Source organism: Lagopus muta, chromosome Z (assembly GCF_023343835.1).
Source record: "Lagopus muta isolate bLagMut1 chromosome Z, bLagMut1 primary, whole genome shotgun sequence".
Lineage (NCBI taxonomy): Eukaryota > Metazoa > Chordata > Aves > Galliformes > Phasianidae > Lagopus > Lagopus muta.
Window position 1 is genome coordinate 7275703 of NC_064472.1, and position 25860 is coordinate 7301562.

Sequence of the window (25860 nt, forward strand, 5' to 3'; positions counted from 1 at the left end):
AAGTGCAGGAATGAGTGCTAGGTGTTGTTGAATCTCATCCCATTGGCCTCAGCCAAGCAATCCAGCCTGTCCAGATTCCTCTGTGGGGCCTTTCTATTCCCAGAAAGGTCAGCACTTTTTCACAGCTTGGTTTCATCTGCAAACTGCAAACTGAGGATGCACTTAATCCCCTCATCCAGGTCATTAATATAGATATTGAAGAAGACAGGCTTCAGTACTGTCCCTTGGGGAACATCACTCATGACAGTGGCCAGCTGGATGTAACTCTGTTCACCACCACATTCTGGGCCCAGTCTTGCAGCCATTTTTTACCCAGCAAAGAGTGTACCTGCCAAGCCACAGGCTGCCAGCTTCTGCAGGAGAATACTGTGGGATACAGTGTCAAAAACTTGCTGAAGTCAAGATGTACTGCATCAACAGCCTTTCCCTCATCCACTAGGTGAGTCACTAGATTTTAGAAGGAGATAATGTTGCTCAGGCAGGACTTGCCTTTCTTCAATCCATGCTGGCTAGGCCTGATCCCCCAGTTGTCCTGAACATGCCATGTGACTTCTCTCAAGATTATCTGCCCCATAACCTTCCTTGACACCAAGGTCAGGCTGACAGGCTTGCAGTTCTCCAGATCCTCCTTACTACATTTCTTATAGATGGGAGCCACATTGGCAAGCCTCTAATCTTCTGGGACCTCTTCGTTGACCAGGAAAACTGATAGGTGGTAGAAAGCAGCTTGGCAATCACTTCTGCCAGCTTCCTCAGCACCCTCAAGTGAATCCCCTTTGTGTTTAGGTTTCTTTTTTAATGTTTTAACTTACTGCTTGACTTAGTGCGCCATCTGAAATCAATGACTCCATTGCATTAGCTACTAAGATTCTTCCAAAAATAGTTGCATTAAGGGAAGAGATGAGGACAAGTCCGGTCAGACATTGCTCAGATTGTGAGATGATGTGGCAGTACTTAATACAATATAGTACTATCAGAAATTTCTTGTTACTATGGTTTAAGGTTTAATTCCAAATATAACAAGCAAAAGTTATAAATAAAGGTGAGAATTATCTACATAGATAGACTTTTTTTTTTTTTCCTGGATGAGGAAGTTGAGATAATGTTATTTGATGGAGGAGGAAAATCATCATTTTCAACAAATATGCTAGCAGAAATGACTCAGTCCTGCATATTTTCCTTTATTGCTTGTTTTTGAAGAATCTAAGTTCTTTTGGTAATAGAGAACTTATTTTAAGAATTTTTACGCTTGTGAGAAAAGAAAAATGACAGACCTTCAAATCGTTTGGGGCCTTTCAGAATGTGAAGTGTGATTTTTAGCATATGGCTACAGGAAGAGGGTCTGGGTTCGCTCTGGAAAATAATTTTCCACAGATGATTGCCAACTCTACAAAAGGACTTCCTGAACAGAGACTGAAAAGATGCTTCTGATTCTACTCAGGGTGTTCCCTTTAATGGAAATATCTAACTGGCTGCAGTCCCCATGTTTCAAGTCTCCATGAATTTTTCATGGGGAGAAAATCTATGGACTTGCATAGTGCTGCAGGAAGAGACTGGCACTGAGGCTAAGTGACATAATTCCTGTGGTTCTGCCAGGTGGTGCCCTGGAAATAGCAAGGAGTCCAACTCAGCAGTGCTCAAGAGCACTGCTTTGGGAGAAAAGTATTGCAGATTAGTCCAACTATGCCTTGCAGTTTAAGTACTGTCTGTTTCTTTCAGCCTTGTTTTGTCTCAGATATCCAGCAAGGAGAGCTCTGACACTAGACGTGAGAAATTTTTTCTCCTTTTGAAAAGAAGATGAATGTAGTGCCAAATTTCTAACCACAGACAATCCCTGTGCATTGGAAAGATAGTCACCTTCCCTCTCTTCTGAACAAAATCTCTTGTGGATGGGTATTCAGGTGAAGAATTTCTTCGTGATGGAGTTGAATGGGTGGAAGATCTTTCTATTGGAGAAGACAGGCAGTAGAAGAGGTTAGCCAGTGCTCTCCTTTCACAGACTGTCTATATCTTGTTCTTTTTTCTTAGAGATGGAGTCCTAAAAGCAAAATAATGATGCTGTAAGGCACAGTGGGTAATGGTATGCAGAAAGTAGCAAGGCAATAAAATTGCTGGAGTAGCAATTTGAGCAGTATGACCCTTACACTAAGGAATTTGCCTTTAAAACTTAACCTAAAGAAAATAAATCTAATTGATGGATGAGGAGTAGAGTGAGATTTGAAAGTAAGTTTATAGTAAGTAAAATATTTGCCTTTCATCTCCATTTACAGCTAGCTATTGGGGAGCTGAGTATAGCTTGCTGAGCAGCTGTACAGTTGGAGTGGTCATAAGCCCTCTTCTTCCAGAAGAAGGAGAAAGGTTTCGTTTGTGTTGATCTGTCACATGAGAAGTTAAGAATATCCCTGAGGTCCAGTGATTGACATCATGAAATGCACTTGCTGTTCCTAAGCTCTTGTCTGTCTCAGTCTATTTGACAGCAGTGCCAAAGGTCAGAAAGAAATTAATCTGCTGTAAATGAAACTAAATGGATTGCAGGGTGCTGTTTGTGACAAGAGTAAATGGTGGAAGACTTTGGCAAGCAAAGGACTGCAATTTAGACTTTGCCAGTGGACTGGGTCATTCATCTTTACCATATAAAATGAAACGAACCTAATCCTTCCAATGAAATAAGGATAACATGCAAGAAGGGTGTTTTTAGCAATTTAACCCTAGGGCAGCTACTATCTAGAAAGCTAACTATTGATGTAACAATCCTGCCCATATCAAAAGGAAGAATAATGCTCACATGAAAAGAAAATTGATTGTCATTGCATATATGTATTTTAACAAAACCCCTAGCAATCTATTCTTTGTTTTCAAAAGAGACTGATGCTTAACTCATTGCTGCATTTGAGGGGTACCATGGAGCAGACCTAGGTGACAAATAATCAGGATGTTGCTCTCTAGTGGGTGAATTTGAGTGAGTCATCTTGTTTCTTGTAGGATAAAAGATACTTGTATAGGGATTTCCCAGTTCTTTGACACTGGTCTGTGTTGATATCCTCCTTGACTCCATCCTGCTTGAGTTTCATGTGCTTTATTCTCTGTCTTCATCATCAGAATTGTTAGTCTTTTGAAAAATGACATAATTACAGACAAAGCTTTGTGTTCAGGCTGTCTGGATGTGGCCCCAGGTATGCATATGCTGCTTATGTACCAATTCTGTTTGGAGTTTCTAGGCATTAGAAGGTATAAATAAGCTCCTCTGGCAATGAAGTGAAATAAATGGGTGTGCTTGTAGGGAAGCTAGCTTTCTATGGAGAAAGATATAATGATCCCAGCTTCTGTGGCAGCTGAGCCAAAATGTGTGCACGTATAAATGAATCTATATTTCGGTGCTTAGATACTCAAGTGATGGATGCTCCAGGAGAAGGTAAACTAGCCAGAAAGGTATGAATAAATATCTTACTGGTGCCTATCAATAGGCAGTGACTGCTGCTGACATGCAGTGTCTCGGTGGGCAAACTGTAAGGGCTTTAAGTAAAAACAATTATTGAATGTATGATGTCTAAGTCTATTAGTTGTATACTATTATTGACTGATGTTAGATTAAAAAGCATGTCCTTATTACTCTCTCCTGTCATTAACTTGCCAGGAAAGGTCAGTCAAGAAGTATATTATTACTAAACTGTAGACTCGCACATTTGTTGCTGTAATAGGAATAAAGCCACAGAGCACCAGAGCCAAACTTAGGGGCAGGCCCAAAACCTAGTTTTGTTCTCACTCCTCACTTTGTAACAAGGCCAATTACTCGCAATCCAGATTCACTGTTTCTTCTCTGTATTCTCTGTCAGAAGTAGGAGGATTATTTATTTATTTATTTATCTATTTATCTATCAATTTATTTATTTTTAAATTGTAGCTTTTCCTCAAGTGTCTCAAGATACTGCGTAAGAAAGCTGGAAATAAGCTTCAGTCTGCTGGTCATCGACACATGGCATATGCAAGCCCATGGTGTGCTTGATGTAAGAAAGAATGGAGGGAAGGGAAAGGGAATATAGGCTTTGTGGGAAAGGGAATAAAGGCTTTGTGTTCAAACTGCATATTTGCCTGTGTTGTTTTGGGACTAGTCTACTGTTTCTGGGCTCTCTCTGTTATTTAATGTTACCTGCAGCCATGCTGGTTGATCAACACCAAGTAGTGGATAAGAAGCTGCCAAATCCTTCCTGCAAAAACCTGACATCTGCATTTGTAAAGCAGATGGGAGCTGTAAGCAATCTGTCCTTAAGCAAATATGTCCATGAACTTTAGGAGTCAAAGCCCTAAGCAATTATATGGAAAGGTAGGGGTGAGAAGGGTAGGAAATGGTCATCAACTTTTACTGATCTAAGTATCATTGAGGCACAACTGTAGATCCAGTGACAGAGAGAACTGTATCTTCACTGACTTAAATTGAAATTCCTCTGAAATGTGTAAACTCAGGTGCTTAAAACCCTATAACAGCAACAATATAAAATGCCGATGTGCAGTGACCTGAGTCTCTGATTCGTTGATGCTTCATGTCACTAGCACAAAAATTGTAAGATTAGAAATAGGTGTGAACTATACTTATTCTTTATCCAGTGATTTGAATGTTTTCACAGATGCTCCAATTATAACACTAAGATTTCAGTGAAAATCAAGCTCAGAATTGAAAATGGGAATTGTTTGTCCGCAGTGGACTTACAGATGCAGTACTATGTCACTGATGTAGACAGAAATAGAGCTCACACTGTGAGTTGAGTCTTTCTTTCAAGTTTCTTGATCTGTGCCTTTTGATATGGTCAAATAGATTCATTCCAGTCTCTTGGTACAGTATAAGGTTCCTTCCAAATTTCAGAAATGGAACTTTGTTTTCAGGAATAATTTTATTGCTTTGGCCTTGCATTTTCACCCCCTTTCCTCATTCTGTCCTCTACCCCTCACCCCCCTAGAAAAGTAACAAAATCTGAAATCATCTGGATTAGTAGAAGTTTTTATTCTGTGACCTTTGCATGCCTAAGGGAATTGAGTCACAAATGGCTGGTGTACACAAAATCAGTGGAAGAAAGCCCAAAATTTAAAGACACAGCTTGGCAGCTTTCAAAAGGGCATAAGTAAAGGAATAAAATATTGGTATGGCTTCCAGAGTGATTTCAGAAAGTGATTTCCAAGTGAGTTAGAAAAATTTAAAGACAATTCTGACATTCATTGTTCACCTTTTCAAGATAGAAAATAATGAATCATTGCATATACATTTAAGCATCTTTCCAAGACTCCAGATAGTCTATTATTGAAAAGATACTGGAGAGAGAGGCTTTATTGCAGAGTATGTTAATCTTTAAATGAACTCTCAGAGTAGTATTGTGAGGCAGAAGAAGGGGAGAATGGGAGAAAGACGTTGGTGAATGGAGATGGAAAAAGAAGAGCAGTTTGCCATTCATGGAGGGATTTAAGTAGTCAAGAACCATTTAGATAATTGGAAATGTAACCTGTTTCACTGCTGAAATCAGAAAGAAAGTTGATCTGCTGTATGAAGATTGCTTGTACATCCTGAAGGAGTGCTGAAGGGCAGGTTTTACTACGGAAAACCCATTTATTTTTTCTCAGTGTGTGAAACTAAAGCAGGAGAGACAAGATAGGAAGACATCAGCATCTGCAACTTGATCGTTCTAGAAACTTTACATCCTTCCCATTGTCTGCACTTTTCTCCAAAGCATCTGTCTTTCCTTTGATCTCAAAACTTCTATTCCTGACAGTTTTGGAAAAGTTAAGTTTCTGAAGCTACTCTTATGGATTTTTCTTTTTAAAGTATCTGATCTCTAGTCTACTGTGTTTCTGAAGGGAAGAGTGAAAACACCAAGCACTGCATTCTGCAGGTGCCCAAGAGAGCAGTAGACTGATGGGTTGCTAAAACAGTTTGTAGCTGTAGCTGTGGAACGTCTTCCATTCCAGAAAAGATCCCAAATCTCTTTATGGATTAAATCAAGAGAAGCATACTATGGATAAACTGTGATAAACTGAAAGAGGAAAGATACTGACTCAGAATCTAGGATGAACAACCCTTATCTGTAAAGCTCTTCATGTGCATAGATGAGAAGATTAATAAGTTTTCCTGTTTTGTTTGTTTGTTTTCCTCAACAACTGTAAAATAGGGATAGTGATTGCTCCCTTTTCTTTAGCATTGGTTTGGAAGAGAAATCACAATTTCTTTCAACATGACTAGAATCCCAAATTTAGATGTTTAATGGATTATATACGTCAACTATATAGTTCCTGCCTATAGAACAGGTATTTTACATGAAGGATGAGATGAGATCTGATGCCCTGAATAGTGTACAGCCCAGTTTTCTTCTGCTAATAACAGAAATGCGAATGTTAGAAGTGGTCTATTCCTTTGATCTTGACAATCATAAATACATTGATGTATTTTAGGAGGCACTTTAATACTGGAGTGGTCAAGCAAGTCCCTTGAGAATTCTTTGGCAAATCTAGGACACACTCAAGATCTTTTAAGAGGAGTCCAGAAGAACTTATCAGAAGATACTATTTCTTGCATTGTTAGACTACTTTCCATATCTTGACTGATCTTCCCTGGGAACTTTATCAGTTAGCTTAAGAAAAAATAATGGATAAATGGATATCAAAACCACTGTTAGGGTAATACTCAGGCAGCTTAATTATGCAGAAATAAAGCATAAGTTGTTTGTTGAAAATGAGGAATGACTCTATTCTCTCTCCTCCACCTGCAAGTCTTATTATTTTTTAGGATTCAGAATGGGGCAATGCATTGTGATTCCAAAATAGAGATTTTTATTTCTGAAGTCTTCTATGAATTGATTGACTTTTATGACTGTTTTTCAAACTAATCGATTACTTTGCCAAAATTTCCAGTAGAAGTAAACTTATGTTTCTTAATCTACTTTAAATCTGATAAGATTTCAAAGCTTTTCATTTTATAATTTCTTTCTAGGTATAACCTCCCCTATCACCCCCAGTCTTTTTAATCTTGCATCTCCAGTCTAGTTGGAAATGTTTACTTTTAATACCAGTTATACTTCTAGGAAAACTGCAGTAAGTTCTGTTTTAGAACAGAGTGAGTGGTTTTACATGACTCCTGCTATAACACTGCACTGCAGCTGAAAATTTTGGTTGAAATCATGCAGCTTGGAACCCAAGACAGTGCAGGGAGGAACGACATGACTCCTGGATCATAAGACTCAGTTTCCTACTACTGTAGAAAAACAGATCATATAATGCCTTTCATAAGTTGATCAAGCCTAATCTTTAAACTAATTAGCTTGCTTGTGCTCACTATTCTTGCTGGAAGACACTTTTCTGATGACTAGAAACGTTTTTCTGATTCACAAATCAAACTTATTCGTGGTCAATTTGTACTCATTTGTCCTTGTGATACATTGTCCTACAGTTTAAATACCCATTTTATCCCTCTGATATTTACTGTAATGATCAAGCTAGCAATTGAATCCATGCAAAGCTTTTTTCATTTTGCTATCCTGACAGAACAAGCACATAGATATTGCATAGAATACAAACTTAATAATACCTCTCTGGCTCCAGGTTTCGAATTCCATCTTTTGAATCACAGAATACTACCTCAGTCCCCTATTTGTGACGAGGCCTCCCTAGCAATGCTGATGACACTAGTACTCTTTTTCCTGTTATTGACTGGATTGGCTTTGGTTTTTAACTGCAGCAAAGTGAGAAGAATCTGCTCTGTCCTCTCCTGTTTTGCTCATGAAAGAGAGAATGTTCAGCTCTTTACACTCTGCAATAGCTACATCCTTGAACGTGCACTTCTAAGTGTCATGATGTGTCCTAGCATGTAGTGCTCACTGGATAACCACTGGCTTTTCTGACAGTCTATGAACTTGCAGAGATCTACATGGATTGTTCTGATTTTGGTCAGCATCAGGAAAATGTATCTGCAAGTTGTTCTGACTTTCTGTCATTCACAACCTGTCTTACATTGCAAAACTACATGTGAAGGGAAAGATTGACAGCATGTAGCCCTTCCTAGTGTAGGATGTGAGACGCACATAAGCACTTTACAAGTGCAGTTCTTCTGGGGAGACCAGGTTTCATGAGTTCTGTAAGGACCCGAAGTCAAAGGGGTGGAGATGTGGCTGCAGGGAATTCATTCAAGAGCTGAGAAAGTCTTAGACATGGTAATACAGAGTAAATGAGAGACTTTGTGGATACCTGGTTGTATTCCATAGAGGGCAAAGACAAGAGGCTAAAATATCACAATTGTCATTTATAAAGGTCAGACCCCAACCCAGTGGTCAGTGGATTGTCACTGAAGAGCCCTTTTGAGCTGGATAGACCTAAGCATACAAATCATCAAAAGTCACGTGACATTACAGCGCTGCATCCTATGAACAGATGTCCAAGCAACTTATTCATATTGCACCTACTGAATATGTTGCTTTTTGTCCATTTAGCTGTTAAAATAGTTAAGATGTTCCAATCTGAAGCCAGTGTATAAAATGTGTCCTGACCATCTTTAGATAGGAAAATCTTACAGAATGTATACTTGAGAATCACTGAAATCTTCTTGAAGAGAGACTAAAGGAAAATAGAAAATGCCGAAAGAGCGCAGTGTGGTAGGAACAAGAATGTCAGTGGTTGAGAGGGTGAGAAGAGAGATCTTGAGACTATTGTAGTAATAAATATAATGAGATTTCTACTTTTCACTCTTTTGCCTCTTCCAAAATTAAGGAATCTTGCCTTCATCTTAGCTATCATATAAAATAACATTCTACATATGTTAATAAACCTAATCTGTTGCAATTAAATCCTACGGCGATCATATCACATGTTTTGATTCAGACACTGAATAGCTGCTGGAGAAAGTGTCTGCATGCATTTATCTGGAGGATGCTGATCTGCTAGGATTTGTACAAGTATAGAACAAAGGCAGTCCGGTGACAGAAGCTAGAGTACAGAAAATGGAAAAAGTGTGTAATCATATAACTGACAACTCCTATAGTGCATTTGTACATTCATGCAATTTTGCTATACAGACAATTTAAATCCTAATATTTCTCAACTTCTGATTTGTATTCAAAATCATGTAAAAACTTGTACTTTCACTTTTTCATGTGAGGACTATGCAGAGATTGGTGTAGTGATAGGGTGTTGAATATAATCTTTTATTTCAGTTGGAGGATTATTATTTCATATTTCTGAGAATATTCTTTAATATATGATCAGGAAAAAAGTGGTTTATCAGCAGAACTAGAAATAGTGAAATAATCCTGTGATGAAGTAGGTCCATGTGAAATAATGTTGATTTGCTGTAAACATGAAAATTCAAACAACTGTAACAGAACAAACAATAGAAGTAAATGGTTCTGCATGCTTACCTGCTTGGATCACGAAAAATTCCTAGATAGGTGAGATGCTGAGATCCTACTGGGTCACACTTTGAAAGCTGGGGCTTTGTGGTTCACATTTTACACTGATGCAGTGAGATTACAGGTGATCCAGGAAGCAGTCTCTTATGGTTCTTATATGGTTCTTATGTAGTAGTTTACAATGTAAAACCTTAAGTCTGTTCACAGTAAAAATAACAACTGAAGTTGTAAAATGCAATAAACTAATGTGAAAAAAAGAAATTCAGGTTTTTTTTTAATCAAGTGTTTGTTTGTTTATATATATATACAGACAATTTTAGCCTAGAAATTCTTGAGCCACAAGACTGGAGACTGTGAGAGTACCCAAGGCAGGCATTATTTGTATTCTCTTCTTATATTGAGTGCCTCTGTTGGAGACAGGATGTTGGATGAGGTGGACATTGTCTGACCTAGAGCCATCATTCTTGCACCCCTTTAGAAGACAAATCAATTTTTTTAACTCATTAAACTTCTACTCTCTGACATCAGCAGGGATTCACCAGTATGTTCAACCTCCCAGAGATGCTCAGCAGCTGCCTCACTATTTTTAGATTTCCTGATGAAAAAAAGAATAATGAAGTGAAACTACATCATTAACATGTTGTTTGTTTGTGTGTTTCTGGACATTCACTAGCCAGTGATTCACAGATGTGCAATAGAGAGAAGTTTTGTGAGGCCACTGTGTTCAGAAGTTATCTTTGAGAGTTTTTTTGCCTAGCTTCCCATGTATTGGGCAAAATGACTTCCACTTCCCTGTCTTTAGGAAAGTGCTCTACAATCCTGAATATTTTCCCATTAGGAACTGTCAAGCATGCCTTTGTGTCTGTATTTGTTTTAGATCTCCTCTTCCTTATACTGAGTCAGTGGAGAAATAAGCATCAAGAAAGATGCCAGGTTAAACCTTAAAGAAACATAACAAAAACCATTAGTAGAATTGTAATTGTCTTTTTATAATTTGTTCTTATTTCCTTGAATTTAATCTATAAACACACAGCTCACAAAAAACAAACAAACAAACAAACAAAAACTGATGGGTATCTGGACTGCCACCTTGCCCCATTTAGTGTAGGCAATTGTATAGCCTAGAAATCCATGAATTGCAGTTCAAGACAGTTTTCCATGCCAGCCAATTGATGTTCTGACTTGTTTACACAGAAACTGATTTCTTAAAAGCATGTTGTTGTTTTTTTTTTGTTTTTGTTTTTTTTCTTTTGGACTAGAGGGCTGGTTAGATTAGGATCAAAAAAGAGAAAGTGAAGGCCCAGAATGCTTTGGCTTTTTTATGGTTTTATTGTTTCAGGTGACTTGAGTAATAAAAGTTCCCTGAAGGACAGGTTTTCTCTGATGACTTGGAGAGACTGTGTTTACTTTTATATTTGGTAGGCTCACAAGCTTTAAATTGATAACTTGCCATTGTGCTAAATCCTGTAAGAATCTGTGGTCATTATTTTGTTCTAGTGTTTCAAGAATTTATCTCCCCTTATGTCATAGAGCAAGACAGGGAAAGATGAAGCTTATTGAACTCTCTTGCAGAATAATGACTTGAAGGCCATCTGTTACTCCCATTCCCTAAAACTTACACCCCAGCAATGTTTGAGGGATTATTCCACTATTCTCCCTACACTTTCAGATTCTGGGAAATTTCTCATAATGTGGTCATGAACTAAATACATACTATAAACATAAATAAAATGTTCTTGATAGAGATCAACAAGGTACAAAACTTCTGGGGAGCTGGGCAGAGGAAACAGATACCTCATAAATGGGAATCATTCCTAATGCTCAGCCTAAATGCTCTGTTGTCAAATTTCATGTCTGTAGAGCTAGTTATTATTATCTAATATCACCCTGAAAAATTTTCTACACTTTGTATTTACACCTTCAAGCCTCATAGGTCTATCATCTCTCTTCCTGAGTAATCATTTAGCCGAGTTATATACATTTAGTTCTCTTAATATTTCTTCATATGTCAATCCTCCCAACCCATTAAGAATTTTTATTACTCATCTCTGATTTCCTTCTTTCTTTCTTTTTTTTTCTTTTTTTTTTTCTTCTTTTTTTTTTCTTCCTTTTTTTTTTTTCTTCCATGTCCTTCTCAACACTCCCAGGTGATTCTAGCTGACAGGATCATTTCAGACGGGAATTTTCTATTGACACTAAAGGAAACAGGTATCTTTGATCTGGAAATGACATGCACAAAGAAATGGAGGCAGAACTATTCACAAAATGTTGCCCACCATCACCTAAAAGTGACGTTATTTCCTTTCAGCTTCATGCCTCCTGTTGAACACCTTTTATGTTAGCCTCTGTGGCTATTCACTAGCTGTATTTAAAGAGCTGAATCATACAAGATGTTAGTCATGGCTAATACTCCTTAACGGGGATTGAGATCACCAGGCACATTACTAAGGTACTCAGCATCCTTTGCAATCTCCATTTTTTAGAAGAAATCTTTACTTTGGAAATGAATTCACATTGCTTTATTGAAGCAATCTGCTGTATGCTCATTGGTCGCTAATATTTGTCTATCAATGAAAATGAAGTTGTCAAAATCTTTCTGCAGTAAAGATTGCACAGCTTGTACCCTGTGTTTTCTATTCATTAGGAAATTGTTCTTCACACTGACAAGAGCCCTTTTACACCTGGTGCATTGAAACTTTGTAAATTATACAAATCTTGCAATTAATTTCACTGTCTTTCTTTGCACTGTGAAGATTTTATCCTTTTACCTCTTGTAAAAATTTGAAGTTTTAGACTGAAATTCACAGGTGGATTTTTTTTTTTTTTTTCCTGCCAAGGAACTAAATTCTACAATACTGGACAGGAATGTGTACCTAGATGCACAGGAAAATAGATACTAGTTTCCTTTCTTGAAGGAATCTGCTAGGATCATTCATGTCTGCAAGTCTATGGAAGACTTCTTCCAGATTTAAGAAAAGTCGACTGCTATGTGTTCATAGCTCTAAGCTGTGTCATAGAAGGTTTTGGTTAAAGGATGACCTTTGCTATTAATTATTTGTGCAGCTTTGAACATGCAGTTAAATCTTCTAGCCTTTATAATTCTTGTCTTATTGTCAAATAATTTTGACATGTCTCTTAAAGAGAAATTGTATAACACATTGATGGCTCAATTTAGATTGAAGCTTTTTGCCCAAAGACATGCAGAGATCTTCGTTCTTGGAATCTCCTTCTTGCTTTGTGCTGTAACAGAGATAAACTCTTGGAGAAATCAGTGCACTCTTTCTCCTGTCATACTGCCACAACACCTTGTTTCCATCTTGGTTTTTGACACACAGTGTGTGATTTTTGGCCTGAGGCAGATAGAGGTCACCTGTTCAAGAAGATAACTTCATCTCTGACCACATGCAGAAGAATTTCACCCTATTTTATAATACTACCCTGGATATAATTAAGTGAACAAAGACGAATGTGAAAGAAGGATAAGAAGAAGGAAGTAGAAAAGAGAGCATTTATTTGTATCTAACATCATTTAGTGGATAGAAGAATCTATTCAAAATCAAGACACATGGAAAATGGTTAGGGAAGTCTGGATGGTAGTCCCTCTAGCAGCTGAAATTGGACCCTAAAAATCTTAAAAAATTAACTAGTATTGTTGAGTTTTCTCTGACTCATGTTGGGACTCTGTTCTGGAGGCTAACAGTCTCAAGATGATGCTCTTTAGGGAGCAGCTGTTGCTCAAAGATTTTCATTTCTGTATCTGTTGGAATAAAAAATGTAATTTCTGCATCTGGATTTGATCTGCCATATCCATAAGCTCTAATTAAGATGTCTTAAGATGCGTTTTCCTGAGTTCAAGCCAAACAAAACCCTGTGGAACTTAGCAGTAGATTCCAGTATTGTCCCATTTAGATCTCCTGAATGCAGGGGTATGGAAAAAAACAATGTTTGTAAGTAACAGAAAGGTATTTAGATTGATTTTCAGGGGTTTTAAAGATTTAGCTTTGAATAAGAACTTTTGGAATTGGAAAAAACGTAGTATGTCAAACTTGGTAAAACAATAACTTTAGAGATAATATTTTTCTTCTGAATGGCTAGAAGTGCTCTTCCTTGCAGTTGTTGCATTGACTTTTGTTTTCCATCTTGAGCTGGAAGTGTCAGATATTATAAGCCCTGACTCAGAGAAGAAAGAATATGAGACTGTGTGGAGAACATATAGGTTTGAATCTAGAGCAAGACATTTTCCTGAGATACAAGCTTAAATAGCTTTTTATTTGGTGGTTCTGTCCACAAAATATTCACTGCTTGGACCTGTCATTTTATGGGTGAAAATACCAATTCTTATGTTGTTTAAGTACAAACACATTTAGCACACAAGCAGATATTTTTCCAAGGAACTTTTCTTTCTCACATTTGTGATAGGAAATGAGAAATTTAAACATGTAAGCAAATAAGATACTATCCGTATGTGGTTGTAGAAGGACAAAGGCCTAGAGGAAGTGGCAGAACGATTTGACTTAGAGGTAGTGTTTCTTTAGTCTTACTGAGATTTGGGGCATTCAGGGTGAATACTGTTTAACATAACATGTAGAGATTATTTAAGAATTTTGGGATAACTTTATCCAAAAGAAGTGGATCCACTGAAGAAAAAGAGAAAAGTTTCTGAAGCATGTAGGTCTTTCATAAAATCCATTGTTATTCAAATACTGTTAACAATAGAAAAAGCTCAAAAGGTAGGACCCAGAACAGCAGATACAGCATCTAATTAACGCAAATATTCTTAGGAGATTTAACTCATAACTGTCTAAATTGCAGCATTTCAGCAATGGGATTAAGATATTTATAACTTTCACAGGTGAATCAATTAAAAAAAAGGTCTAAAATTTATTTTTTATCACTAAATTGGAAACAAAATCTTGAAAAATTCATATTAAGCTGCTTTATTAACTTTTTTTCTGAGGCTATATATAAATAACACAGTGATATTAATTTGAAGAGGTAAGTAGGCTGAAGTTAGTCAAGCTTAGAGGAAATCAGGATTTTAACTTAAACATGATGTTCTCATACGGAGTAGAAATTGAGACATACTTATCCTCATCTAAGTGATCTCTAGAGCTGCTATGACTGTTTTGTCATTATCTGTTCTGAAATACCAGAAACACTGTTCCTTGGTCTAGACAGGCATCTGATCTTGAGTTTTGCTTTGAAATCGGCCTTCCTATGCTTTAAGATGAAAAGCCTAATTTCTTGATGAAGGCAAGGGTACATGTCTCCTTCTTACAACATGGAGTGCACAGTTATTAGGCAAGAAATAAGTAGCTGAAGTGAGGCTGGTCATCTTAAAAATACGCTGTCTATGGAATTTAATGACATCAGGTATTTCCAGGCCTGATGAGGTACACCTGAAGTCTTTTTCAAAGACAACTCCTTTAACCAGTAATTTATGTTCCTCTTTCTCTGAAGGGTAGTCTCTTTCTCTGAAGGGTGACTTGCTGTATATATGAATATTATACATTATATGTTCTGGAAAGTAAAATGTTCTGGATGGGCTAGACTTGCAGGCACTTGAGCAGTGAATATTGGCAGGTGTGGGCAAATAAAATTTGGTATATGCTATGTCAAATCAATGGTTCATTCCATCCCTTGTCTTGATTACATTTGTCAGCAGAAGATGGTTCAGTGCAACCTGTGAAGAACTCTCAAGGCTCTATTTAAAACTTACCTTGTGTGGATCAGAACCTGATATTCCTTTATCCTAGGGTACAAAAAACAACCAACCAACCAAGATGTTAAAAAAAAACCAAAAGTTTCCTGTAGAATGGAGGTAGGATACCTGTGAAGTTACCTACAAAGAAATGGAGATGCACTTTCAAGAGTCCACCAGTGAAAAGGCACTGACTGTTCTGATGTGTAGATGTTCAAGACTCTGCTTACCTGATTTGCTTTAAAGTTTGGGCTACTAACTGCCCTGGATTAAGTTTCTCTCTCTAGACTGTGATTAGAAATTGTTTCATGGGCCTAAGAAATTATTCATGGTCATGTTTCATTGAAACTTCCTAAGATAAACTTTTTAAACTTGTTTTCTCCATAAGAAAATTTATTCTTGAAGATCAGGATGGAAACTATCTGTATTTTTTTAAATGTTTATGTGTACTAGCAGTTATTCAAGCCTCTCTGCTGTCTGCTTGTACATTTCTAAATGTAATTAAGCACTGCTCAGTCTGAGGAAAGACTCTGATTTGAATTGTGCATATCCATGTCTCATTTTGAAGTATAAATGTACTTAAAGCACGCTAATTTTCAATAAATGTGGTTAACTTCTGCATTTCCACGTTTGACTTGATTTGTTTATTTTTAATATTGGTTCATGGGTGTGCATTTTGTGTGGTCTGTATATAGACCCCTATCAAATTACCTACAGTTGGAAAATGACAGCATCATAATAGTTAATGGAATATAACATATGATTAAAAAGTGAATTAGCATTCCATGTAGTAGGGCATTTCAGATGTTAATCTGCACTGCAATATAATTGGCAAGGAAGCTGATACCTGGGAAAAAATTTTTTATTCCTATCTTTTTCCAGCGTTCAGCGTTTGTGCAGCAAGAGAGAAAAAGAAAGTTCTAGCCAAGTGAATGTTCTTTACCAGCAAAGATGTTAACTTTCATCAGAAGGTAGTTAATCACTGAGAGAAACAGAGGAAGAAATCAGATAAAACATTTCTAGTTCCAAAAGTCTCTATTGATTGTGTCCCCCTCAAGAAAATTCAGCTCAATCTCTTAAACCCTCAAGTGATTAAACCTTGGGCAGTTCACTGTAGACAGAGCAAATGAGAACTGTTTTAAAACCAGACATGTAGGGCTGGGATAGAGGAAAAAGATTTCTTTTTCACTTTGAAATCCTAGCTGGGAGACGTAATCTGAGATGTTGATTTTGAAGCAGGAGTTTTTGTAAGTGTTACAATCTTTCTTTCAGATCTTTTACTCTTGAAAGGCACTGTTTATTTTTGGAGAAAGAACTATCTTTGACAATGCCTTAAGGCTTGGAAGGTAGGGGACAGATCCCTGTGATCCATTACAGACTTCTTGTACACATCTAGATCTAAATATCTTAAGCATAATTAAGATGCAGAGGTAGAAAAGTATCACTAGCACAAAATCCTGTATTGTTGCTCTTGAATTGCAATTGAAGCTCTTAATGTTGATAGTGGACTACTGGAGATAGGCCCTTGGCTTCTCTGCCTTAGAGTCTGAGGAATTAGGTGCATTAAAGGTGATGGAGAACAAGTTACACAGTTGGTAAATACTATATAAATTCATTATTATTATTATTATTATTATTATTATTATTATTATTATTATTATTTATTGTGTAGCTGTTAACACAGTGGTATCTAATTTACCAGTTCAGGTGCTATACAGGAGCCTAACAAAACAAAATGGGAAGGCAGGTTTAGAAAATGTATCTTACTGTCAAAGAATATCATTTCAACCGAAATCATGAAGATGGTTGTCTTGGATAGGGTCTCTCATTTTACTTAAACTTGCAGGTATCAGATGCAGGACTGTAGTTTCCAGAAGTAATCATCTGTCAGATGAACTGTAGTAACTGGCTTAGTGAATCATAATATTTGTGATTCAAACACTAGCTTAATTTGCTTGAGCCAGCCATCTCTAAGTCTGTCCTAAATGTTCTAGATTGATTTAGCTGAGGTCCTGGTCTGAGCCAAAGGCTCTTTTGAGAGATGCTGTAGATTATATGCCAAATCATGCACCTAATTTTATGCTGGTGTAATTGCATTGTTCTGATAAGCAAGCTCTCACCTTGACTGGATTTACACCCCTGTGCTCAGAATCCACCTTAGCTTTAGGCTTTCATCCAAAAGTCTCAAAGCATCTAATTTTTTTAATTTGTCTCATAATACCAAAGAGTAAACCCATGGTACATTCAGAAAGATTAAGGACTGGTTCCAAATCCTACTGAGGTGCCTTTTATCAGTGGATTTGGGTGGGACTTTAATGACTTGTTCAGACATACAGCAAATACTTGAAAGTGATCATGGTTATAGTCCAGAACTTAGAAAATTCTTCTGGATCTAGATATATGTGGTGAAGGTACAGATAAGTTTTGTTTGAGGTTATGTAATTCTAATGATATAATAAAATATCATCAAAACAGGCAAAGAAAGGGTCATAAGTCACTAAGTACTTGATTCTTTGGCCTAAACAATTTGCCAAGATACTTGTGGCTGTCTGCCAAAGTAAAGAAAAAAAAAGCAGGGAGGAAGAGGGAACCTTAATGACAGTTATTAAGAGTTCCTCAGTATGTATCATCATCTCCCATTGTACATAACAAGAATTAATTCAGGTATGGACAGTGCATGTGGTTGGGGTAACTGGGAGGGTGGAGGTTGTAGGTGGGTTTTGTTTCTATGAACATGCAATGTTGAAGATAAAAGTGTATGCCTTATGAAGTTGTTCTGGGGCCTTACAATCAGTGCAAAGGATTGTCCTCTCCAGAGGTTTATTCCTCTTGAATGTAAGGTAAAATAAATTTCTTATTAACGGTAAACCTTAGAACTACTTGTTTTAAATAGCAGAAGCTATGTTAGGTGAGCTGTTCTTCTTACTTTATTATCTGGTTTAAAGCAACAGAGGGCTAACCAATTAACTGAAGTGATAAGTACTAAGATGTCAAGTGAAAACAATGTGCTTTAGTTTGTCCCAGGATGAACTGAGTACTGGTGGGGTGAAAGATTCTTGATTTCCAGAATTAGGCTGTTGAGCTCAGTATGCATCCCCCAACTGTTTTGCCTCCCAGGCTTGCATAGAATCTTCATAAGACTTACTGTGGGGCTGAAGTTGCTGTGTGATCATTATCCATCTGTACTCGATGCAATTATTATTTATGTTATTGAATTCCCTGGAGGTAAAATTAAGCTAGAATTTTTATTTATTTATTTATTTTCATTTTGAGCTCCTGTTTTTGTTTCTCCCATTCCCTTTAACAACTCTGTTTCCCAGGAGAACACTTGATACATCCTTATGTTTCCAGGAGAGTGCAGTTCAATAGGTTGAGAGTTAATTGCCAGCCGGGAGTTTCCAGATGTTTATATACTTGCCCAAAAAGCTGTCCACTGCTAGCAAATGAACAGCTGGAAAGACACAATACGAAAATGACAACTTTCAGCTGATTGACATATTTCTGGAAAATTTGGCATGTTTGAGAGAAATAGAGTTAAAATTAGAAAAACCTAGGAGCAAATCCATCACTATCGATAATTGGTCAATTGGACTTTTTGCTCGAATTGAGAGATATAATTCTAAAACACTACACTTACTCAGTTATTATCACCCATATAAATAGGTGACTGGAATAATGCATAGCCTTCACCCTATCTTCCCTTAAGAGGTGTATTCAGAAATATTCACAAAACCAGGCAGTTTCATAGGGCTGGAGGGTGCTAAGATTTGAAATGGAACACAAAGTTTTTCACTGAGAAATCAGATTCACATCCAGCCCAGATGGCTGATGGCAAATGAGCTGCTAAATGCAGTTAGTTGAGAGTTCTCCTTCTTTTTTTCTTTTTTTTTTAGTGTGTATGTGTGTGTGTGAAATAAGTGTTTCTGTACACAATCAAAACTTCCAATGGGGAAAATTGCTTTGATGTTTTTGTTTTTTTCCTATAGGGAAATAGACATGAAAGAACAACTTTAACAATATGACTTTCACTGTGAAATCCAATGTGTAGGTGCATTGAAAGGAGCACGCTAGGAAAAACAGCATGTTAAAGTTGTGCTTCAATCTGATGTGCATTAAGCATAGCAATATTAAGGATAGATCAAGTATTTTGGTGCTTAGACAGTGAGAGTGGCAAGAAATTTTCTTGTCTTCCTAAAATATGAAACACGAAAATTACACAGGATTGCATAAAAATTGTCTAACATGAACTGGCCTTAAGTTTACTTTTGAGGTCTGTTGTAAACACTAAGCTGTACTTGACTCCAACTGAAGGTTTCTAGGATGAGACTTCTAACTATTTCTAAGAAATCAGGATTTACTTTGGGTAAGTCCTAAATAAAAGGACTTTTTAATAAGCAAGAAAGTTATAGTATGTAGTAAATGTGTATAATATGTTTGTAAAGAGCAAGGTAAAGATAGTTCCACAAACTATTTACCCCAGAAGATTGGTCTTTTTTTTTCTTTTCTTTTCTTTTCTTTTCTTTTCTTTTCTTTTCTTTTCTTTTCTTTTCTTTTCTTTTCTTTTCTTTTCTTTTCTTTTCTTTTCTTTTCTTTTCTTTTCTTTTCTTTTCTTTTCTTTTCTTTTCTTTTCTTTTCTTTTCTTTTCTTTTCTTTTCTTTTCTTTTCTTTTCTTTTCTTTTCTTTTCTTTTCTTCTCTTCTCTTCTCTTCTCTTCTCTTCTCTTCTCTTCTCTTCTCTTCTCTTCTCTTCTCTCCTCTCCTCTCCTCTCCTCTCCTCTCCTCTCCTCTTCTCTTCTCTCCTCTCCTCTCCTCTCCTCTCCTCTCCTCTCCTCTCCTCTCCTCTCCTCTCCTCTCCTCTCCTCTCCTCTCCTCTCCTCTCCTCTCCTCTCCTCTCCTCTCCTCTCCTCTCCTCTTTTCATTTTTTTCTGGTGGAAGAGGCTCTTATTGGTTTTGTTGGCTTCTTTTTTTTTTTTCTTTCTTTTCTTTTTTCTGATCATATTAAAACCTTTTACCAGATTTTTTTTTTTTCATAGAATCATGGAATAGCTTGGTTTGGAAGGGACATCAAAGATCATTAAGTTCAAGCCCCCTGCTGCAGGGGGGTCACTAGATAATGTTGTTCAGGGCCACATCCAAACTGGCCTTGAACACTTCCAGGGACAGAGCATCCATAACTTCTGTGGACAACCTGCTCCAGCACCTCCTCTTTCTCACTGTCAAAGTCCTTCTGTCCTGAGTACTTTTGGAAGTCTCTGGTGGTGGTTGTGAGTTTCATAACATCTGTCACTTGCTCAAACATAATTGGAGAGGACTTCCTGGAGGTTGATCTCTGATGAGAACTTGGCCCCATGCACACCTGCAGATCTTGGAAGGAAACCTTACCCCTTCAGAGAGAAAGTCTTCTTTCTATTCCATCGGAATTAAAGTCACAACACTGTTATCCTGAACTGTCTTCATGGCCATCACAATAAGGAGAAAAATATAGCTATCATTATGGGAGCTTTACACTGCATAGTTTATCTCTATAACAGTGCACTATGATGTGCCTAATTAGACTGTATCAGCTGCTCCACGTCTGCTACTAAAGGGAGACGTTCTTATTGTGTCTAGTCAACAGAGAGCACTCAGCCTGTGATTTAGCACTGAAATTAAATTTAAGCATAGTTTCCCATTTGATTATCAAGCTATGGGTGACTTTTAAGGATACTTTTCAATCTATTACCTCCACTAGCTGTAAACTGTCTCTACCACATTTTCTTTCCCTTTCGTGGCAAATGCAGACTGAAAACTCATCCATTTAAAGTTAAAGGGGAATGAATCCAAATAATTCTAATTAGAGGATGGAAACTTTTGCTGTTTGTTCAGTCTCCTTCCTTGACTGTCAGTTTCTCCTTCTGAGAATATCAATTATTGAGACATAATAAATGTGATTGGCTTGAATATACTGAAAGGAACAAGACCTTCAGAAAGTAATATGGAATAAGAAGAAGGGGAAAATTTTTTTTTCCCATGTTAAATTGAAAAATTAAAGAGCTTGTGGTTTTATTTTGAGGAGAGTAGGGTGACTGCAACAAAGTAATTTTTAAAAAATTTTATATGTTCTCCCTATTCCCTTGTGCGTACTAATTTATTAAAATCGCTGAAAAGAAGACAAGTGTGCTGTTCTTCTGAAACATATGCTACCCAAGAAATTTGTATAAAACTGTGTCTGTTTTATGGGCAAAATATCATAGTGGGGGTCAGAATTGAAAGGAATCCATATTCTACTGTTAAGTCACATACTGCATATTTTTTATATGCACGGGAAGAAGACGAGTGGGTCAAGAAGTGGTTTCCTTGACAGCCTATGTGTATTGTGTTCCTCTTGGAAATGCCTACAGTTTGGACATGCCAAGCCTATGGGCAAGCCTAAACCTTGAAAGATTTCTTAACTATACATCAGAGAGATGATACGATTACAGGTATTGTGTTGTAATTTCAAAGAAAATATTCTCTGCATAACAAGCACTACTACTGCTGCAGGAACTGGCAGGTTTTCAGAATACTGCAGTAAGAAGGAATAATCTGATCACAGCAGATACATGCACAACTGATAGAAGATACTGCAACATTCACCAGTTATATGAGAAGAGGAGAATATATGTGGAGGGAGGTGTGGTAGGGTTTTTACTCTGCCATAATCTGACAGGGATTTATCGTTTTCAGTTAAGACAGCTTCCTGGAAGAAGCAAATATATGTGATAGATTAGAATATCTCTGAAGTTCTGCTGATCTGTAAAGCAATGATCTTTTTGCTTTTTTGGGCTTTGCTATGATTGTCCTCCATACATTCACACAAAGACGATGAACCCTTGCAGCAGCATTTGCAGGGAGGTGACTTTCTGGTGTGAATACAGACTGGGAGACCGCTTCTGAATTCAAGTCAGGCTAAAGAATAGTCATAGATCTCTGCAGTAGAAAGTCCTTAGTACCTTTATACCCCTTACCTGAAGTACTTTCTACAGAGAAATGTGTGAGATCTTCAGTATGGTATGATTGTAGGGTAAGGTAAACTTGTTCCCAGTGCTGACATGGAGCTGGAGTAGGACCTCATGACCCACCTTGTTGTAATTTGTGTGTTCTGAGGATCCCAGATACTACACATCTCTTTGTATCTAATATGTAGTATATAGTCAAACAAAAATAAACACTTATATCTTTGCTGTTACTCGCTTTTTGCAAGGGCCAAGTGGAAGTGATGACTGCTTAATTTCTAGACTCTTCATTATTGACTTACTAAAGAGAGATTCAGTGGTTAATTTACTGAAATGGGTGATGATAGGTTTATTCCACATATCATTTTTAAACAAATCTTTTGGGAAACACTGCTTTTACTGAGGTGGTTTCTTTTCTGTTATTGCTTTCAGGCTGTGCCTTCCTAACATACTGCGAAAGGGAGTCTGCTCTAAAGGCCCAGAGTGCACTGCATGAACAGAAGACACTGCCAGGGGTGAGTTCATATTGATTTTTTTTCTGTTTTTTTTATTTTTCTAAAAATCTAGAATTGATTACATATGCAGTTCCCATCTTGAGTTTGGAAGCATAATGTCTCTGGTTGCTTGTATGTTTCACTATTTACACTGTGCTAATAAAATCAAGATATCACCGACACACCCAAATCATATCCATGCACAAACAGAAAAGGCTTTTCTTGGCTCCTGATAAGAGCAAAGCAATAATAAACTTGTTGTGGATTAGATTCTACCAGATTTATTCAGATGAGGAAAGGCTTTAAGCTTATGACTGTTATAGTGAAGTATTAGAACTGCTCACAAGGTGTCAACTCTTACTGTTTTTCTTCTCTGAAGCAAGGTATGGTACTGAAAAATCAAGAGACAGATCACATTATTGAGTTATCACAGAAAGAAAACATATTCTTGATGACAAAGTGGTTTGACTCAGTTGCTTTAGTATTCAAACAGCTGTAGCAGATTGGAAAGGCGGTGAGACAAGAGAAAGAGAGAGAGGAGATGAGCACAAGATAATGAGGAAAATTATTCACATGAACAAGATCTAAGGTTCAGACAACACTACCAGAACTAAAAATAGAATCAGTATTACGTGGGGAAGACCTTCTCTGCTGGGAAGGGTTTCCAGTTTAGCAGTAACCAAAAGAAGGGAGAGAGAGATTATTTAAATTCAGATGTGGTATACAGATTGGAAACATCTGAGTGCAGGATTCCTGTACACTGCAAACCAGAACAAATCTGATTTGATCCTAAAGCCAGTGATCAAGTAGTTAACACTGAGATTTTGAATGTCTCAGTTTTTGCCAAAATCAAGGGGAAATTGATCCAAGTTTTTGTTTTATTACTTCATATATTACGAATGAGTCCTGTTTACCCGTAACCCACCACTTTAAAAAACCTAAGATAAACCAGTTGCTCTGTTTCTGAAGAAAGTGTTGATTCTGCTCTGCTTGTTTCCATCATCCAGAGTCTATTTACCTATCTCTTTGCCACCTTGCCATTGCAGAGATGCCCACACACTTGCTCATCTAAGTCTATCTTTGCTTTAAAGGCCATACCTTATGTAAATACGTACATACTTCATTCCCTAAAAATACGTTTCTGTCAGCTGACAACTCCCTCAGAAATTTTTTTTTCTAGAAACCCGTTAACCACAGATTGAAAGTTAATGTTCAGGTTTATTTTTATTTTTAATGTTGATGTTTAGGTTTATCCTTTTTTTTTTTCTTCCTATAGTTAATGTTTTCTTTTATCATTCAAGAATTAAGGTCTGTAAGTACATAAAATTAAAAATAAATGTTTGTGTTGAATTGGGATGTCTAAAGTATTTTACCTGGATTTTTTTAAAATAAGCTTGAAATGTTTATTAAAACTGCAGGTAACTTTGTTACAAATAGACTTCTTTATATGTGTATATTTCTGAATCCTGGCTTGCATTTTAGGGATTCCAAATCACAAAACTCTTATCATAAAAATTGTTGCTTTGGACGGTGACAAAATTCCACCAGTTGAACTGGCATAAAGATGCATTTCACAGATTATATTGTTTGACTCTATAATACAGATAAAACATTTGTTCATTGGTTTATGTCACTTCCATCCCATACAGATTATACTGACCATGCTGATTTCAGAATGCTTCTTTTGATTTGTTTTTAAACTTTGAAATGACACATCGGTATCTGATTAAACTGAGAAAGTGAACCCTCTGCAATTGTAACCTGGATTTTGACAGTTCTGAGCACTGACTCTCCCTTTCACTTCTTGTTCTGCTTGTCTCAGGATAAACTCTGTTTTTCACCAGCAAACCCTCTGCATACAGTCTTCTGCCAAGTTTCTGAACTCATCCTCTGAATGATGTCACTGTAGTTTATTTAAGGAAACCAGCCTTGTCTCTTGATAAACTATTATGCCTGGATACTGTTTAATGATTCCTATGTGAGTAGCTAAGAATTATTTATGACTTACCTGACTGTGCTGGATTATATGCACCAACAATATCAAGAATAGTTCATCATCATAAAATAAAAAACATTCATAAAGGTAAAGGGTCTAAGTCTTCGTTCACATGAGTTCAAAAATGACACGTATATAACCCCTTTTCTTGACCCTCAAGTGTCCTTTACACAGACAGCACTACTCAAAAAGTATTGAAAATAATTAACAAGCCTGAGGTAGGAGGGGGAAGTAGTACTACTGTGAGCCGTTAAATCAGAATGCTTCTTTCCATCAGTAAACTCTATATTTGTCTTCTCCTACAATATTGCTGTTCGTGATCCTTGTATTCTAAAGCAGAAAATTGAGTCATTTTTAATAATATGCACATGAATGCTAATGTATGGAAATGGTGAGGCATTAGGAATTTGTGTCCAGATTCAGATACCTTGCCTCTTAGCTATGTGTCACTGTGTTTTTAGTGGAGTGGCTACATGCACATATTTTACAGTAATTACTTTCTGGATGTGCTTTGTAAGATGACAGAAATATGTTTCACATATTTTTATGTTATATGTGGGACATAAAGTCATCTTGTGGAATAATCAAAAGACTTCCAGGCAGGTATGTGTTTATTAATAAAGTCTTTATGGCACTTTGTTTTTGGGCAAGAAGGAATCATGAAGTAACTAGAGTGGAATGTAAAACATAAAATTATTAGTCGAATCCTCTTCCTCTAAATGAATTAGTCTCTTTTGGACCGTTTGAGATTATCACCTAAAATTGAAGGTTAATGTAGGAGGGTGTGCGTGTATGTTTAAAGAGCACTTTTGCGAGCATCGGACATCTCAAATTAAAGCGTTTACTTGTGATTGTTTATTTTACATATAATAGAGTAGCTGGATGATGAAGTATATTAGTTCTTTAATAATTTATAGAAATGCTTTGATGTTGCAGTAATTACATTAAAGGTCACATATCAAAGGTAATTTGGTTGAGCAGCTGTGATGGTTTCTCAGAAGCAATCAATATTGCTGTCCGTGGTGCTGATTTCACCAAGGGGACTGCCAGATTAAAGGAGGCTTATTACCAGCCAGACAGGCACGAGGGAAATCAAGAACAGATTGGAGAGATGCACAATTCTCTTTCCCCACCTATAATTAACACTGTTCGCCATAATCTGTGCTAATCCTTCATAGTGGGAAACCACATTTATTTCCAACATCATAAAAAGCAAATTAGGCAAGGAAGAGTAATTTGGTAGAGAGGAAAGGAGAAAGGGAAAGTAAAAGTTGATTCACTCACGGGATTTCTGATGCTGATATATCTCTCAGTGATAAA

General features: G+C 36.9%; 1 protein-coding gene across 11 annotated transcripts in view; it reads left to right on the forward strand.

Moving 5' to 3' along the window:
• CELF4 (CUGBP Elav-like family member 4) overlaps nucleotides 1–25860 on the forward strand; it is a 715283-nt gene that overhangs the window by 71773 nt on the left and 617650 nt on the right. For all 11 annotated transcript variants that reach the window (XR_007373866.1, XM_048930944.1, XM_048930945.1 and 8 more), the window contains exon 2: nucleotides 22483–22565. Coding sequence is in view for 10 of the 11 variants with exons in the window: in XM_048930944.1 (XP_048786901.1) it covers nucleotides 22483–22565 (83 nt within the window). In the remaining variant the exon portion in view is untranslated. The remainder of the gene's footprint in view (nucleotides 1–22482; nucleotides 22566–25860) is intronic.